The 15,375-nt window shown below is 62.0% G+C and overlaps 1 protein-coding gene across 2 annotated transcripts; it reads right to left on the reverse strand.

Annotated features, from left to right (window-relative positions):
• Positions 1-95: 95 nt before the first annotated feature.
• Positions 96-14,925, reverse strand: ITGAL (integrin subunit alpha L). 2 transcript variants are annotated; one of them, XM_090054592.1, is made up of 30 exons: positions 14,778-14,925; positions 11,745-11,853; positions 11,214-11,308; positions 11,026-11,084; positions 10,819-10,936; positions 10,433-10,563; positions 10,168-10,313; positions 9,902-10,040; positions 9,632-9,782; positions 9,166-9,233; positions 8,865-9,012; positions 8,143-8,291; positions 7,839-7,970; positions 7,272-7,475; positions 7,043-7,173; positions 6,579-6,739; positions 6,303-6,454; positions 6,014-6,136; positions 5,844-5,917; positions 5,216-5,357; positions 4,861-4,971; positions 4,697-4,776; positions 4,231-4,317; positions 3,892-3,967; positions 3,170-3,280; positions 2,858-2,920; positions 2,449-2,547; positions 2,138-2,230; positions 1,715-1,825; positions 96-1,444 (listed from the first exon to the last, which is right to left on the reverse strand). In XM_090054592.1, the coding sequence occupies exons 1-30, from the start codon at positions 14,830-14,832 to the stop codon at positions 1,304-1,306; spliced, it is 3,459 nt and encodes a 1,152-aa protein (XP_089910718.1). In that variant the 5' UTR covers positions 14,833-14,925; the 3' UTR covers positions 96-1,303. The 2 variants fall into 2 exon arrangements, with proteins under 2 accessions (XP_089910718.1, XP_089910717.1); XM_090054591.1 differs by having other exon boundaries at positions 2,440-2,547; positions 14,778-14,924.
• Positions 14,926-15,375: the final 450 nt, after the last annotated feature.

The following is a 15,375-nucleotide window of genomic DNA, read 5'->3' on the forward strand; positions in this document are numbered from 1 at the left end:
CCCCAGACTCAGCCACAGCTCCGTGACACCTGATCCCCAGCACCCACCCCAGAGCTGGCCACATCCCGGCGTGGAATGATAGCAGCCCGGACTCCAAGCATTACAGCTGGTTTAATCCTCCGGCCTGGGCCCTGCGTGCTGGGGCGGGCACACAACACCACCCACACATGGTGGGGGCCACTCGTATCCACATTGGAGCTGCGCTTTGGGGGTTCGGGCTCTGTACAGCCCCCAGCACCTGGCTGGCTCCAACCCTGAGAATAAACCTTTCCCCAGCCACAGTCTCTGGCTCTTGCCCCAGGCAGGGAGCACGGGTCTAGGGAGGTATATGTCTCAGGAGCATCCCAGGCTTGCGGGGGACAAAGAAGGGGCCTGGGTGTGTGGGGCAGAAAGCAAACATCTTTGCAGGGCAAGAGCTTGGGTTGGCGGGGGTGCTTCATGTGGCTTCAGTGCTTCTGCATGTGTCCCAGGGGGCTAGGTTCTGCATGTGTGCACCCATGTGTGCATATGTGTGTATTCTGGACACCTGAGTTTTATGTGTATCAGTGTGTGCATGCACATGAGTGCATGTCTTAGATATCTTGGGGGGGGGGAGCGTGCACGTTTCTGAGATGTTCGGGTTTTGTGTGTGTTCTAAATGCCTCTGTGTGTGTTTGTGTGTGTGTGTGTGTTCCAGACACCTGGGTTCTATGTGTGCATGCATGCGTGTGTGTGTGTGTGTGTGTGTGCACATGCATGTGCCCAGGACACCTGAGCTCTGTGTGTGCGTATGTTTCCGATGCTTGGGTGTGTGCATGTGCATATGTCCATGTCCCAAATGCCTGGGTTCTAGGCACTGGATGCCTGGCTTGTTTGTGCGTGTGCAGGTGTGTGCTCACATCTATACATGAAGTGCTGCCCCCTGCTGGGGGGGTTCCCCACTCTTGCCAGGAGCCGCAGCCTCCCAGCGCCCTGGGTCCTGTGGGCTTGGTGGGGTGGGGGCAGGTGCCCAGGTACCAAGTGTGCCAGACACCTGGGTATGTGTGCCGTGTCCCAGACACCTGGCCCCTCTGTGTGTGCATCAGGTGCTGCTGGGATGAATAAAGAGTGGGGAGCATGAAGGGGGGAGCGCTGCCCCCGCACCTCTCCCAAAGGCCCGGCCCGGCCTGAGGGTCCAGGGTTCGAGTCTCCTGGGACCAGGAGAGGGATTCAAACTGGTGGCTTCTGGCAGGGCTGGAGTCTTCCCTGGGCATCTCTCTGCGCTGGGGTAGGGGGTGGGAGCAGCCTGGGGCATGGGACAGGGGCAGGCCAGGGGCTGGTGCCATCATTCTGTGGTGACGTCTCCCTCCTCCAGGGGCTCCTGGCCCTCATTGGCCTCATCCCCATCTCCGAGCCCATGCCTGTCCTTGGCACCCGGCTCCTGCTCCTCCATCATGTCCTTGTAGCTGCGCTTGAAGAAGCCGCACTGAGTGGGGGGAGAAGGCACCATGTGGGTATGGGGTCGGGGGCTGCAACGTAGTCAGACCTTCCCATGCTGGGAAAGAGCCCAGACATCCGGGCGTCCAGCCCCACTGTTCTTGCTCCCCTCCCAGACAACCCAGGCAGCTCCCCAGGAGGAAGCAGGCCACTGTCCCATCCCTGCCCCCCCTGCCCCTTTGGGCCACGATGCAGCCAGCTCTGGGGTGGAGAGTGTGGCCTGTTGACACAGGTCCCCAAGCCAGCACCGGCGCCTCACCTTATATAGTACGATGATGATGAGGATGAGCAGCACAACCCCCCCAATGCTGCTGCCAATGTACACAGGCAGGTAATTTATCACATACACCTGCTCCACCTCCGTCTGCACCTGGGGGGACACGGGGAACATAGGGTAAGAGCCAGCCTCCCCATTCCCCCCTCCAGCTAGGCAGGGTAAGAGGTGAAGAAGGAAAAATTTGTCCCTGAGTCACAGCTACCCACAGCAAGGACTGCGGTTATTGCCTCGTTTCAGCTCCCACTTCCTGCTTAACCAAAGCTGAAATGCTAGATGCTGCGGCAAAGTGCTCTCCAGGGGGCACACCTCTGGTTTTGCAGAGAGTGAATGAGGTGAAGGAGTTGCACAGGGGCAGGCTGGGAGCCCAGGCGGGGGTGCAGGTGAGGGTGGCAGTTGCAGGGGTACCTGGGTGTAGGTGAACTTGTTGTTCCACTGGTGGAAGCGGCTGTGGTTGAAGTCCAAGAACAGCATCGTGCGGATGTGGGACCGGGACGAGTCCTGCCAGCACAGATACCCCCACCCCGCAGGTTACTGCCCCTGTCCACCCCTGGAGGCAGCTGGGAGCCACTATGTGGCCAGCTCTGAGGTGAAGCAGGGAGGGAAACAGTCAAGGGGAACGAGAACTGAGGCCAGTGCCCCCTGGAAGGGGAAATACCCCTGCCCCATTCCCACCCCCAAGCCAGCTGGGGCCTGAAGATCCCCCCTACCTTGATCACCTGTGGAGCCTCCACGACCCCGGAGACATAGATGCTGACAAAAGTGTGGTTCAGCCCTAGGTGACAGACGTAGACATGGCAGTCCTGGGGGGCACAAACCTGGAGGGGAGAGCCCGGTCACAGCTCCGTTACCCCTGGCACCCACCCCAGAGCTGGCCACAGCTCCATGATACACGGCGCCCATGTCACAGCTGGCCACAGCTCTGTTATACTCGGTCCCTGGTGCCCACCCCAGAGCTGGCTGCAGCTCTGTTTTACCCAGTCCCTGGTGCCCACCTCAGAGCGAGCTGCAGCTCCGGGACACCTGGCCTTTGGCACCCATCTGAGCCAGCTGCAGCTCCATTATTTGCAGCGCCCACCCCAGAGCTGGCCACAGCTCCGTGCCCCTGCCCGCATGCCCAGCTCCCACCTGGCTGATGTTGGTGTGGGAGGTCATGTTCTCTGGCTTCAGCTCACAGGGTTGATTGCTGTCCTGGGGAATCCAATACCCTGGCATCACCACGTGGCATTGGGCTAGGGGGCCCAGGAAGAGTGCAGTGCTATCCCAGGAGGAGGGATGGTCCCTGCCCATCCTTCCCCCCAGTATCGGTACTGAGGCGGGGGCGGCCAGGTGGCATTGGCCAGGGGAGCTGGGAGGGGAGAACCCGGGTGTACGGGGAGGGAGTGGCTGGGGAAAAGTGGGCATGGGAGACCAAGGCGTCCGGCCACTCCCCACACTCACCCTCCTGACGCTGTAGGTCTTCCAGGCCAGACTGGCAGGAAGACTCCGAGGCACCACCACGAAGGCTGTCATCTCTGGCAGGGGCCAGGGCTCCAGGAGCAGGTTCTCCACCTGCCATGAGAACCCCGCAAGGGCTTTTGGGATGGGGTCCCGGGAGAAGGGCATGGGCCGGGACTGGCATACAAGGGTTAAGGCAGGGACCTGCTAACTAGCTTTTGTCCCTAGACAAAGCCTCCCCTTTCAGCTCTCACCTCCTGCTTAACCAAAGCTGAAACGCTAGCTGCTGCTGGGGGAAACATCTCTGATTTTGCAGAGAGCTCATGAGTCACCAGGGCAGTAAAAGAGGCCAACAGAGGCAGGCTGGGACAGAGAGACTGCCCTGGGAAAGGTTAGCTTTGTGAGCAGAACAGAAAGAAGGTCATTAGTGCCTGAGGCACACAGAACAATAGACCACGGAGTCACCTGACTCCTGCTGCAGCCCAAATAGAAATGCCATCACTGCAGTGTTGTGGGGCAGGGAAAAAAAGCAGAGGGGTTTCATCCCAGAATAAAGACACCCCTCTTTTTTGGGGGCGGGTGAGTATTGTATGCAACAAATTACGGGACCCCTTGGTGGATGGCTGCTGGACAGGACTGAGGCCTTCGGAAGCAGCAGTAGCAGGAGCAGGGAGAGAAGGGAGGAGGACCCCCCTGTGCCCCCACCCCCCTGGCCAGCCCCTCACCTGGTACTTGTGCTCCACACTCTGGTTCCCACGTTCCTTGCTGTTAAAATTCATGTAGGGGGTGGAAGAGTCCAGCCTGCAGGGCAGGGGGTGGGGGGTGAGGAGGGGCCCAGACACCTCGGTTCCCTGGGAGCGGGGCGGGGGCTGGGGGAGCAGGAGCTGAGAATAAGGGCAGCCTGGCACCCCAGCGGGCTGGGACATCTCGTGAGACCGGGCCAGGGGGTCACGGCATCTCTCGGGGCCAGACCTAGTCGAGAGCAATGGGGCTGGCACCCCAGATGCCTGGGTTCTCTCTGGGGGTGGGCAGGGGTCTGGGGTGGGGGGATCGCGCTCTCTCACCCCTTGGCGATGACGTTGATAGGGTACAGGATGGGGATCTGCAGTGTGGCCATTCTGTGGTGGAGGGTCTCGTTCTTGTCGTTGTTGCTGGGGAAAGAGGCCTAGGTTACACATGGACCTTTGCCTGGGGCTGGGAGGATGCAGCTGGCACTGGGGTGGGGTATCAGGGGCTGGGTGTAATAGAGCTGAACTGCCACCAGCTCTGGGGTGGGTATCACAGGCTGGGTCTAACGGAGCCAGTTGTAATGGAGCTGCAGCTGGCTCTGGGGTGGATGTGTGGGGCTGGGTGTAATGGAGCTGGGGGACCCTTCATCTGGTCTCCCATCCAAACTACAGCATGCCCTTAGGTATGTGGGACCCTCAGACTTCAGTGAGGGTCCCTGGGGGGTCCCCATGGGTGGGACATGGGCCTGAGGGGTTCCCCAGAGTGGTCCCCTTGGGTAGGAGCCCCGATGTGGGCTCCTACCTGCTGGCCGTAGCTTCAATTTTCAGCCACTCCTCCCATGAGCTGTTGCGGGCAGCATCAAAGAGTAGCTCCACTCGAACCTGGGGGCAAAGGCAGGGTCAGTCCAGAAGCCGAAGGGTAGGGGGGGCACCCCTTGTGCCCACCACCCACCCCCACACACCCACCTGGCCGGGACCCCAGAAGATGGGGTGGCTGACGTTGCACTGAAGAGTCCTGACATCCTGGACGTTGGGGGTCTCCACCCTGCCACAGCTCACCCAGATCTGGGATCCAGCCTGGGGTGGAATGGGAGGTCAGGGCAGGACCCCTGGGTTGGGGGGCGAAGACCCCTGACCCGTCCCTCACCTCCGGGGGTCACCGGAGACCACAACGCGGCCATCTCTGGGGTGGAGCAAGTGGGGAACGGCCAAGTATAAGGTCGCCCAAGGAGAACCTGAGTTTGCAGAGAGCTGGTGCCCATTGCCTCACCTCCCAATGGGGCAGAGCCTGGGCACAGGGGGCGGGGCCTTGGGAGGGTACCTGGGTGGTGGTGGCGCGGCGGAAGGAGAGCCCTGGAGGGTGGCGAAGGCGCAGGCCAGCCTGGTATGCGTCCTCCCCATGGTTCCACATGTCCAGGGCCAGCAGCAGCTCAGCCGCCGGTGACAGCAGCAGCTCACGTGGCCTGTGGGGAAGGTGGGGGGTTGAGACCAGAGAAGCCAGGGAAGGAGGACCTCCCCCTCTCCTGACAACCTGCTGGCACCCAGCCCCATCTCCCTTCCCTGAAGGTTCAATGAGAGCTACCGTATTTCCTCATGTAGAATATGCACCATTTGCCCCCTGCTGGGCCCCGCCCCCTGCCCCACAGTGCATCCACTCCTGCTCTGCCCCTTGCCCCACAGTGCCCCAGCTGCTCTGCTGCTCTGCCCCCTCCCTCCCCCGCAACCTCTGCAGGGCAAAAGGAAGCTACTGTATTTCCTCATGTAGAATATGCACCATTTACCTCCTTGGCACCCCCTGCTGGGCCCTGCCCCCTACCCCATGGCATCCCCAACTGCCCCCCTGCTTTGCCCCTTGCCCCACAGTAGCCCTAGCTGCCCCCCTGCCCCCCCAGCACCCTCTGCAGGGCAAAATGGAGCTACCATAATCCCTCACATAGAATCCGTCTTACCCATCGGAGCTGAAGCGGATGTGCAACTCAGCCTCACAGATGTGGTCCTCCCCACAGTTCTTCTCGAAGGGCATCTGTGGGAGTAGTGGGGAGGAGGGGGGTTCAGTGTTTTGAGGTCCCCTCATCTCAGCCCCGCCCCCCGCCCCAATCCTGCCCCTGGCACCACTCACCTCAGCCCAGGAGGAGTTGATGAGGGGGTTGAGGATAGGGTAGGGATCCAGGCCAGCCTCATCCTCCTGCAGCAAGAAGCGCAGAGAGACCCGGATGCCCGTGATAATGTCATCCACGCAGCTCTGAAAGGTGCAGGGCTCCATTATTCCCCACCACGGTGCCCACCCCAGAGCCAGCTGCAGTTCCCTTAAACCTGGCCCCCAGTGCCCACCCCAGAGCTGGTGCACTGGACTGGGTGCACCCGAGCCAGCCAAAGCTCAGCCCCAGAGGGGCCAGACCAGGCCATACCACGATGCGGACTTCCTGCTCAGTGCAGTTGGTATCACTGGTGACCGTGATGTTCCCTTCTGTGATCTTCATCCCGTTGGCAAAGACTCCACGGCTCTTCATGCGGTCGGCATCAATCTCCAGCTGGTACCTTAGGTTGGCTGTGATGGGGTCTGTAGGGGGTATCAGGGTGAGAGCAGGGGGACTGGGAGCCCAGACACCTGGGTTCTCTAGGAGGGGAGTGGGATAGCTGGGGGGAAAGCTGGGAGCCCAGATGCCTGGGTCCCACGGTGTCACCTTGATACTGGGGCGTGTCAAGGGTGACATTCAAACAGATGTAGACGCCAAAGACGACGTCCTTCCAAGCACCGTGATCTCCTGAGCACTCGACCTGGCGCACGGGGATCTCGGACATCTGGAAGCGCATCACTGGCAAGACCCGCACGATGGGCCGGGATCTGCACGTGGGGGCAAGGGGGGCACAGTCTGAGCTCCTGGGTGGAGAACTCCTACCCCACCCCAATCAGCTGACAGGGCCCGCGATGCATCCAGCTCTGGGGTGGAGCCGGCAGGGAATGGTCCAGTGGAACAAAGCTTCAGTGTGATCTGGGGTGCAGACCCCTCGAGGGAACTACTCCCCCTAGTCCCCGCCCAGACAACCCAGGCACCTGGGTTTCCAGTGCCCCTGCTCTCACTCCGCAGTCCCCTCCCCTCCCTTCCCCTCCCCTCGCCTTCCAAAGAACTGCAGTGTCTGGGCTCACCTGAGCACGAGGACCTGTCCGCTGGCGCCCACAGCAATGTCTGGGAGCTTGTCCCCATCCAGGTCAGCGCCACCATCCAGCGCCTGCCCCAGGAACCGTAGCCCCGGGTCCATGTCTGTGGCCCTCACACGCTGTTGGGAGGGGAGAGGACACAGGGGCAGGACTCCTGGGCCCCCTGTTCCGGCCAATCTAGCCCCTGCCCCCCGGACGCCTGGGTCCCTGGGCTCACCTGGCTGTGCAGGGTGTGCAGGCCATGCCGGACCCCGTGGAAGATGTACACAGCACCGCTCCCCTCATCCTCCAGTGGGGCCCCTACGGCCACGTCCGTCCATCCGTCCCCATTCAGGTCTCCCACAGCTCCCAGCGCTGCCCCGAACCGGCCCAGCAGCTGTCCCACCACCCCCTCCAGCTGCCCTGCCTCCTTCAGCTGTTCCTACATTGTGGGGAGAGGGGTCAGCGGAGGGAACCCCTGCCACCTCCCCCCCGCTGGGCTCAGGAAGGACCCAGGTGTCTGAGCAGGGGACCCCCATGAAACCCCTCTACCCCCGCCGCCATGGGCTGAAGTAGAGGTGTCTGGGCAGGGGTGCCCTTGGGAACCCACCATGCCTCACCCCCAGCATTGAACACGGGCAGGGACCTAGGTGTGTGGGTATGGGACTCCCCACGAACCCCTCTGCCCCCCACTGCTGGGCTCAGGAAGGACCCAGGTATCTGGGAAGGGGAGCCCCATCGCCAGAGGAAACAGCAAAGGAAATTGGTGGGGTAGGAGGGAAAGGCACCACGGGCTGGGGCTCACCTGGGCCCAGCAGTAGATGGTGACACGCCCGCCACGGCGCTGCCCCACGTACATTGGAGCTCCGACCAGCAGCAACTCCTCGGCCTCCTGCCTGGCCACGGCCGCCAATGCCCCCCCGAAGTATGACCCAATCTGGGGAGGGGCCAGCGAGGTGGGGGGGAGGAGGGGGTCAGGAAGTACAGGTGGTACCGATGCCCCCCCAACCCCCACGCCTAGCCAACCTTCCCAAGACCCCCACACTGTGCCCAGCCCACCAGGACCCCTGCAGCCCCCCTGCCCTGGCAGGACCCCCGCCCTGGAGCACCTGCTCCCCCGAGATGTCCTGTATCGGGTTCCAACGTCGGGCATGGGGGATGAGCTGGAAGAGGGTCACCCGTCCCACGTGGCCATGCCGGGGGGCTCCAGCAGCCAGTACCGTCCGCCCCCTGCCCTGCAGCATGGCCATCGCGTAGCCTGTGGAGGCACACATGTGTCACACCCAGCCAGCTGGAGGGACACAGGGAAGGGGACATGGCCCAGCTTGGGGATCTAGCAGAGAGAAGGATGGCCCTACCCATTGCCAAGTTCCCAAACCCTGTGGGCTGGATACAATGGCTCTGCAGGCCCCATTTGGCCTGTGGGCTGGAGGTTGAGCATCCCTCCTTTGCTCCAATTGCTATGCCTGAGGGGGCTGGAGGTTGAGCATCCCTCCTTTGCTCCAATTGCTATGCCTGAGGGGGCCTGCAGGGACCAGGGGGAAACTGAAGGGATCGAGGAAGGACAGGGGTGTGGAAGGGGAGAGGGAAGCCTGGAGAGGACTGGGGGCACTGGTGGGGGTGGACAGGACTGAGAGGGACTGCGGGGAATGGAGGAAGACTGAGGTGGACTGTGGAGAGTAAGGGGACTTGGCTGGGACAGAGGGGACTGAGGGGGACAGGGGCAGAGAGGGAAGGGGGGATTGTAGGGATCCTGAGGTGGAATGAAGGGGGACTGGGAAGGATGAGGCGACTGGAAAGCCCGGCCTGAGGGTAGTGGGGGGGTCCATACCCAGGTAGGCAGCATCCTTGCTGTCCTTGCTATGCATGGGGCTGGCCACAAAGGTCTCTTTGGCGCTGGGGGTGCTGGGGTCACCCTCCAAGTCGAAGAAGCCCCCGGCCCAGTCATCAGCCCCCACGGCCCCTAGCAGGATCTGTCCCTGTGGGGGGAGGGAGACAGAAACAGGGAGGCAGCTGGAGTCAGGGTTAGGGTGCAGCATGGGGCAGGGGCGGGGAATTTCCTGACCCTGGACCCCCCACCCCTGATGTCTGACCACCAGCCCTTCTCCCCCAACATGCCCAGCCTGGGGTACCTGGGACAAGTGGGAGCTGAACCCGCTGGACGAGAGCTCCAGATGGAAGGAGGTTTTATCACTGGTCCCTGCCAGGAAGACACATAAGGGCTATATCAGGGCACAGCCCAGTTGCACCCGGACCCCCCATGCCCATGCCAGGGCCAGCCATGTCTGCATTATACCTGGACCCTGGTGCCCACCCCAGAGCTGACCACAGCTCCATTATACTTAGCAACCAGCCCCCATCCTCAAGCCAGCCACAGCCCCATTACACCAGGCCCCCAACACCCACCCCACAGCTGGCCACAGTTCCCGGCACCCACCCCAGAGCTGCCACAGCTCTGTTACACCCAATCCCTGGTGCCCACCCCAGAGCCAGCAGCAGCTCCATTATACCTGGCCCCAAGCACCACCCAAGAGCCAGCTGCAGCTCTGTTACACCCAGCCCCCGGCGCCACACCAGAAAAGGGTGCATCCTGGGCACCTTCAATGGCGTAGATCTTGGTCTGGATCTCCTTGAAGAGCTCGCTGAGTTTCTCGAAACTGTCCAGGACCTTGACATACTCGCTGCTGGGCTGGGAGGCGAACTTTGTCAGGAGCTGGGTGACATTGTTGTTCCCAAAGTTATTGCCCACCTGTTGGGGAGATGACAGAATAGTGGAGCCCGGACCCAGACACCTGGGCTCTCTGGGAGGGCAGTGGGGGCTGGTACGGAGAGCAGGGGGCTGGGAGTCAGGATGCCTGGGTCTCTCACCCCAATGATGTAGCGGATGATCTTTTTCTCTTCAGCAGCGGTGACATTTCCACTATCTGTAGCCTCCCCGTCAGTGATAATGATCATGACGCGCTTCGCATCATCTCGTGCACCGCTCTCAAGGGTGAAGACGTGATCCCTGCAGGAGGACAGAAACGTGAGAAAGAGCTCAAATGCTGCCAGCTCTGGGGTAGGCACCAATGGCTGGGTATAGCAGAACTGCGGCCAGCTCTGGGGTGGTGCCAGGGGCCAGGTGAGGCACTCACGCCACGTATTTGATGGCCTTGAAGGTGTCTGTCAGCGACTTCATGTGCTTCACATTCTTCAGCAGTTCCCGGGGATTGGGGTTTTGTGTGTAGTTTGTAAAGTCAAACTCTGTCTGCACGTCCAAGGAGAACTGCACTGCGGCGAACTGGAGGGGATGGGGGCATCAGAGCAGCCAGGGAACCCAGGCATCCCGGCTCCCAGCGCCACCCCTGCTCCCATCCCCATCCGCCTTCCTCCCCAAGAACCCAGGCATATGGCACGCACGTGGATGGTGCTGTTCTTCAATTTCTCCATCACCTCCACCATGAATTTGCGGATGAGGCCGAACTGCCATTCGTTCATGCTGTTGGAGCCGTCAAACAGGAAGGCCAGGTCCACCTTGCCCTTCAGGCACTCTGCGGGCACAGGATGCCTAGGTGCCCTGCCCGCCGGGAGCAGGTGGGGCTGGGAGCCCAGAGACCTGGGTTCTCCAGGAGGGTATTGGGGGATCAGGGGTAAGAGCAGTGGGCTGGGAGCCCGGGCACCTGGGTTCCTGGGGGGAGCTGAGGGGTGAGAGCAGGGTGGGCTCAGAGCCCGGATCCCTGGGTTCTCTGGGAGGGGAGGGGAGGGGGGGCTCAGGGATGAGAGTAGGGGGGTGCCTGGGTCCTCACGCTGGTATCCAGGTGTGATCTCCCGGGGATCCTTGAGGCTGCTGCCGGTAAAGAGGTAGCAGAGCCCGCTCAGGTACAGGTTCCGGTCACACTCCTGTGTCAAGCCGGGGCTGCATGCCTGGGGAGAGAAGCCAAAGGCAAGAAGCAGGGGACAGGCCAGCCCCAACCCCACCATCCTGCCCTGCTCCACCCCAGCCACACACTCACCATCAGCCGTGTGCCATCACTGGCCAGGGACATGCCTAGGTGGGAGGTCTTGAGTCCATCTGCAAGCAGAGGAGGGGTGGGCGGGGGTCACCCATACCACTCTCCACGCGGAGAACCCAGGTGTCCAGGCTCCCAGGCCCACCACTCTCACCCCCCTCCCACCCAGATCCCCCCCTCCCCCAGCTCACCGGGCACCAGGAGAGGCTCACAGGAGTTGGTGGGGACAGAGCATTGGTACAGGCGCCCTGTGGTGTTGTAGTCCCCGGGGGCCCCCACCACCAGCCTGTGGGAAGAGGCAGAGGTCAGACACACCGGCTGCAGAACCCGGGGGTCCAGGCTCCCAACCCGCTGCAGCCCCCACCCCCTTCCCAGAGAGCTCAGGTGTGTGGGGTCCCAGTGCCCTCTGCCCTAGTCCCTTCGTTCCCCCGCCCCACTGCCAGCGAGGCTACCATGTCCCCCTGGCTTCCTGGTGACAGCTAAGGGATTTGAAGTAGTGAAAGGGGAACCAGGCTGAGCATGGACAAGAGGAACTGCACCCAACGCAGGCAGAGGCCCAGAGCTTCCTTGTGGCACCAGGGAGTTCTGGCTGCCTCCCTAGAGATCCCAGGTGTCCAGGCTCCCAGCCCCCTGCTCTCACCCCCCAGCCCCACTCCCCTCCCAGGGAACCCAGGCGTCCAGGCTCTTAGCCCTCCTCTGACCCACCTCGGGGCTGCCCCTACCTGTCGTTCCCAAAGTGCAGGACCTGGTGCCCAAAGCTGGGGCCAACATCAGGAGCCAGGACAACTGGGTGGGCCGTGTCGAGGTTGTACCCAAGGGTGGGGGCTGGACCTAGGGGGATACAGAGCAGAGGCAGAGATCCTTGTTATACCCAAGGCACAGTGCCCACCCCAGAGCCAGCCACAGCTACATTATACCCAGCCCACGATGCCCACCCCAAAGCCAGCCGCAGCTCCACAAAACCCAGCACCCATCACAGAGCCGGCCGCAGCTCTCTGACACCTGGCCCCTGCTGCCCAACCCAGAGCCAGCTGCAGCTTCATTTTGCCTGGCCCATGACACCCACCCCAGAGCTGGCTGTAGCTCTGCTATACCCCACCTCCAGTGCTTACCCCAGAGCCAGCCACAGCTGCATTACACCCAGCCCCCGGCACCCACCCTAGAGCCAGCCACAGCTCCGTTATACTCAGCCCCTACCACTCCCCAACTCAGAGCCGGCCGCAGCTCTGTTATACTCAGCCACAGCTGCTCCCCACCCCAGAGCTGCCCACAGCTCTCTTACACTCAGCCACTGGTGCGTCCCACCCCAGAGCTGGCCACAGCTCTGTTACACTTAACCACTGCTGCTCCCCACCCCAGAGCTGGCTGCATCTCAGCCCCAAGCACGGTGCTCTGTATATCTAGCTATTGGCACAACCACTGTGATCGTTACTGGGATGGCGATGGGGGTGTTATCCTCATCCTGTGCCCTGCCCCCTTCCCCTGCCCCTATCCCAGCTGTTCTAACCAACCCCCAATAACAAGCAAAACAGGAACCAGTGGCAGTGTCGGAAGCCTGAGGCCAAGCCCAGCTGCCTGGAGGTGTCCTCCAGACCCCGCCTCCGCCTTGCTGGACAACCTGGGATGTGGTTGATCCCTTTAAACCAGCCTCAAATCCACATTTGGTTTTTGGTGTGTGTGGGGCGGGGGGGGTCACTGCAATCTTAGGCCGAGCTGGGGAAGGAACCCAGGCATCCGGGTGCCTCCTCCGCCTCCTCCCGCCCCTGTCCCAAGATAGGGGAACTCACACCCTTCCTTTGGAAAGAGCGCAGTCAGGTGGGTTACAGCGGAGGGACCTGACTACCTGCTTCGCTCGGAGAACCCAGGGGTCCAGGCCCCCAGCCATCCCTCCCCTCCCCTCCCAGTGAAAGCAGGTGTCCGGGCTCCCAGCACCCTCCCCAACCCCCTTAATCTCTGTAGAGCAAACGAGATGCAGTTATTTTTTCTGCTGCATCTGACAAGTGTAAACCACAGACCCAGAGGAAGTCACTGTTCTGGCCCGCGCGTTTGCGAGATAAAGGTGATTGCATGTGTGCATGCTTGTGTGCCCCCGGGCACCTGGGTCCTGCAGACATCTAACATAACCTCCTGCCACCCCCCTGCTTCTAAACTCAAACCGCTCTGAGTCAACCCACCCCCGCCTAAAACCCTGACCTAAAAATGTGGCCCCCACGTGCTCTGAGCTGCATGTTTTTAAGCGCCCCACTGCTTTGCCTCCTGATTTCTGAACACTTGGGGGGACTCCTGGCTTCTGCTGTCCCGACTGGGGGCTCCTTTTGGGTGAAAAAGGATAAAATGAGGGGGTTTGTCTGTCCTGGCTCAAAGCCTAAGGCCTGACAGGGCAAGAGGCAGCAGCACGACATGGAGGGAACCTGAGCACCTTGCAGAGATGCAGCTGAGTCTGGGGTGCGGCTGAGCTGCAGCCAGACCAGGGGGAAAGGAGCCCCGCACTTCCATCCTGGGCTGGCCCCAGTAATTGGTAAGGGTCCAGGCCTAGATGGTTGCTAAGGGGCAATGGACCAGGCACGACTGTTGTTAAGGGTTGCTAAGGGCTGGGGTGCTGGACCTGACTGTTGCTAAGGGCCCGGGACCATGCAGTTGCTAAGAGCTGAAGGCCCAGGCCCTGGCTGTTGCTAAGGGCCGAGGGTGCTGGCCTGACTGTCATTAAGAGCCCAGGCCCAGATAGTTGCTAAGGGCCAAGGGGCTGGGCACGACTGTCACTAAGGGCTGAGGGTATTGGCCCAACTGTTGCTAAGGGCTGGTGGTGCCAGATGGGCCTGACTATCACTAAGGGTCCAGGACCAGACAGTTGCTAAGGGCTGAGGGCACCGCCCCAGCTGCTGCTAAGGGCCGAGGATGTTGGCCCAACCATCACTAAGAACACAGGCCCAGACGGTTGCTAAGGGCTGAGAGGCTGGGCACAGCTGTTGCCAAGGGCCACCAATTGTCTCCCTCCTGGATGACTGGGATGGACCACCCTGGCCTTAGCACAGGGGCGGGCAATTATTTCAGGCGGAGGGCCGCTTACTGAGTTTTGGCAAGCCATCGAGGGCTGCAGGAGAGGCAGCCAGGGGCAACTAAATATTAATTTTCTAAATTTTTTAGGGGCCCCGCAGGCTGGATAGAATGGCCTGGCAGGCTGCATCCGGCCCACGGGCTGCATTTTGCCCACCCCTGCCTTAGCATCACCTTGGCAACGGCCCAGGCGCGGGACACCTGGCATGGGATGCCCCTAGCAACAGATGTGCCCATCCCTGCCAAATGAGGACCCCTGCGTTCAGGCACCCTAGCAACCAAGGGCCTCCAGCCTGCCTGCGTGGTTCCCTGACAGTGACCATGATGATGTGCAGCCCTGAGCGTGGCTCTACTTCCCACAGCTGGGGCCATGCAGGTCTGGGTGTGGGTGGGCTCCTGGCACCCCACCTAGCCCCCCGCCCCCAGTCATGGGGCAATAAGTAGAGTGGTATCTTGTCCTAGCTGCCCCCCGTCCCCTGACAACCCCACTCTCACCTCCCTACTGCCCCTGTAATCCCCCACAACAGCCTTTTCCCTCCCCAAACTGCCCCCTGCAGCTGGTAGAATGCCCTCTCTCACCCCTGAAATGCTGCAAGCACCCCCTCCAGCCCCCCCGGTTCCTCGTTCTGGCTGCCTCGGAGCTATGCCCACGGTGCTCCCGGCTGTGGAATGTGCCACCCTACCCCGAAAGCATGACCCACCTCTCTGGGCTCCCCCCAGCAGGAGCAGGCAGAGGACAAGCGGCAGGCCAGCCATGGCACACTTGGGCTCCGAGCTGCCCAGAGTGCTGCAGGAAGCGGCTGCCCCGGTGCCGGGAACCACACGGGGAAGTGATGGAGAGGGTTTCAGTCGCTGCTGTTTCCCACGCTGGGGGGGGGAGTGGGGGCAGCTTCCTTCCGCTATCTCACACCCGCTTCAGGTGGGGGGGGGGCAGAGGCAGGGGCAGGGGCAGGGATGTGTCTGGGGCTGTACATACCCAGCATGGCACACGGTTCATGGGGTCAAGTGGGTTTTATAAGCACCAAGTCCCACGTGTCAGTACAGAGAGATGCAGATTGGGGCCCCCTGGGAGGGGAAAGGCCCCTGGGGCAGCTGGGGGGGGGGCGTGATGCGGCTAGCTCTGGGGTGGAGCAGGTCGGGAACGGCCAAGTTGAACGATGCAGGAAGACAGTGCCCCAGGCTGGTGCCTCTCCATCAGGATGGGATGGGGCCCCCAGAGGGGAAAGCCCCCTGCCCCCACCCGTCCGTCTGTCAGCCCAGCAACCCGGTGCAGGATGGATGCCTGGTTTCCACAATGAC

Source organism: Crocodylus siamensis, chromosome 6, assembly GCF_052110815.1.
Source record: "Crocodylus siamensis isolate JL-2025a chromosome 6, ASM5211081v1, whole genome shotgun sequence".
Lineage (NCBI taxonomy): Eukaryota > Metazoa > Chordata > Crocodylia > Crocodylidae > Crocodylus > Crocodylus siamensis.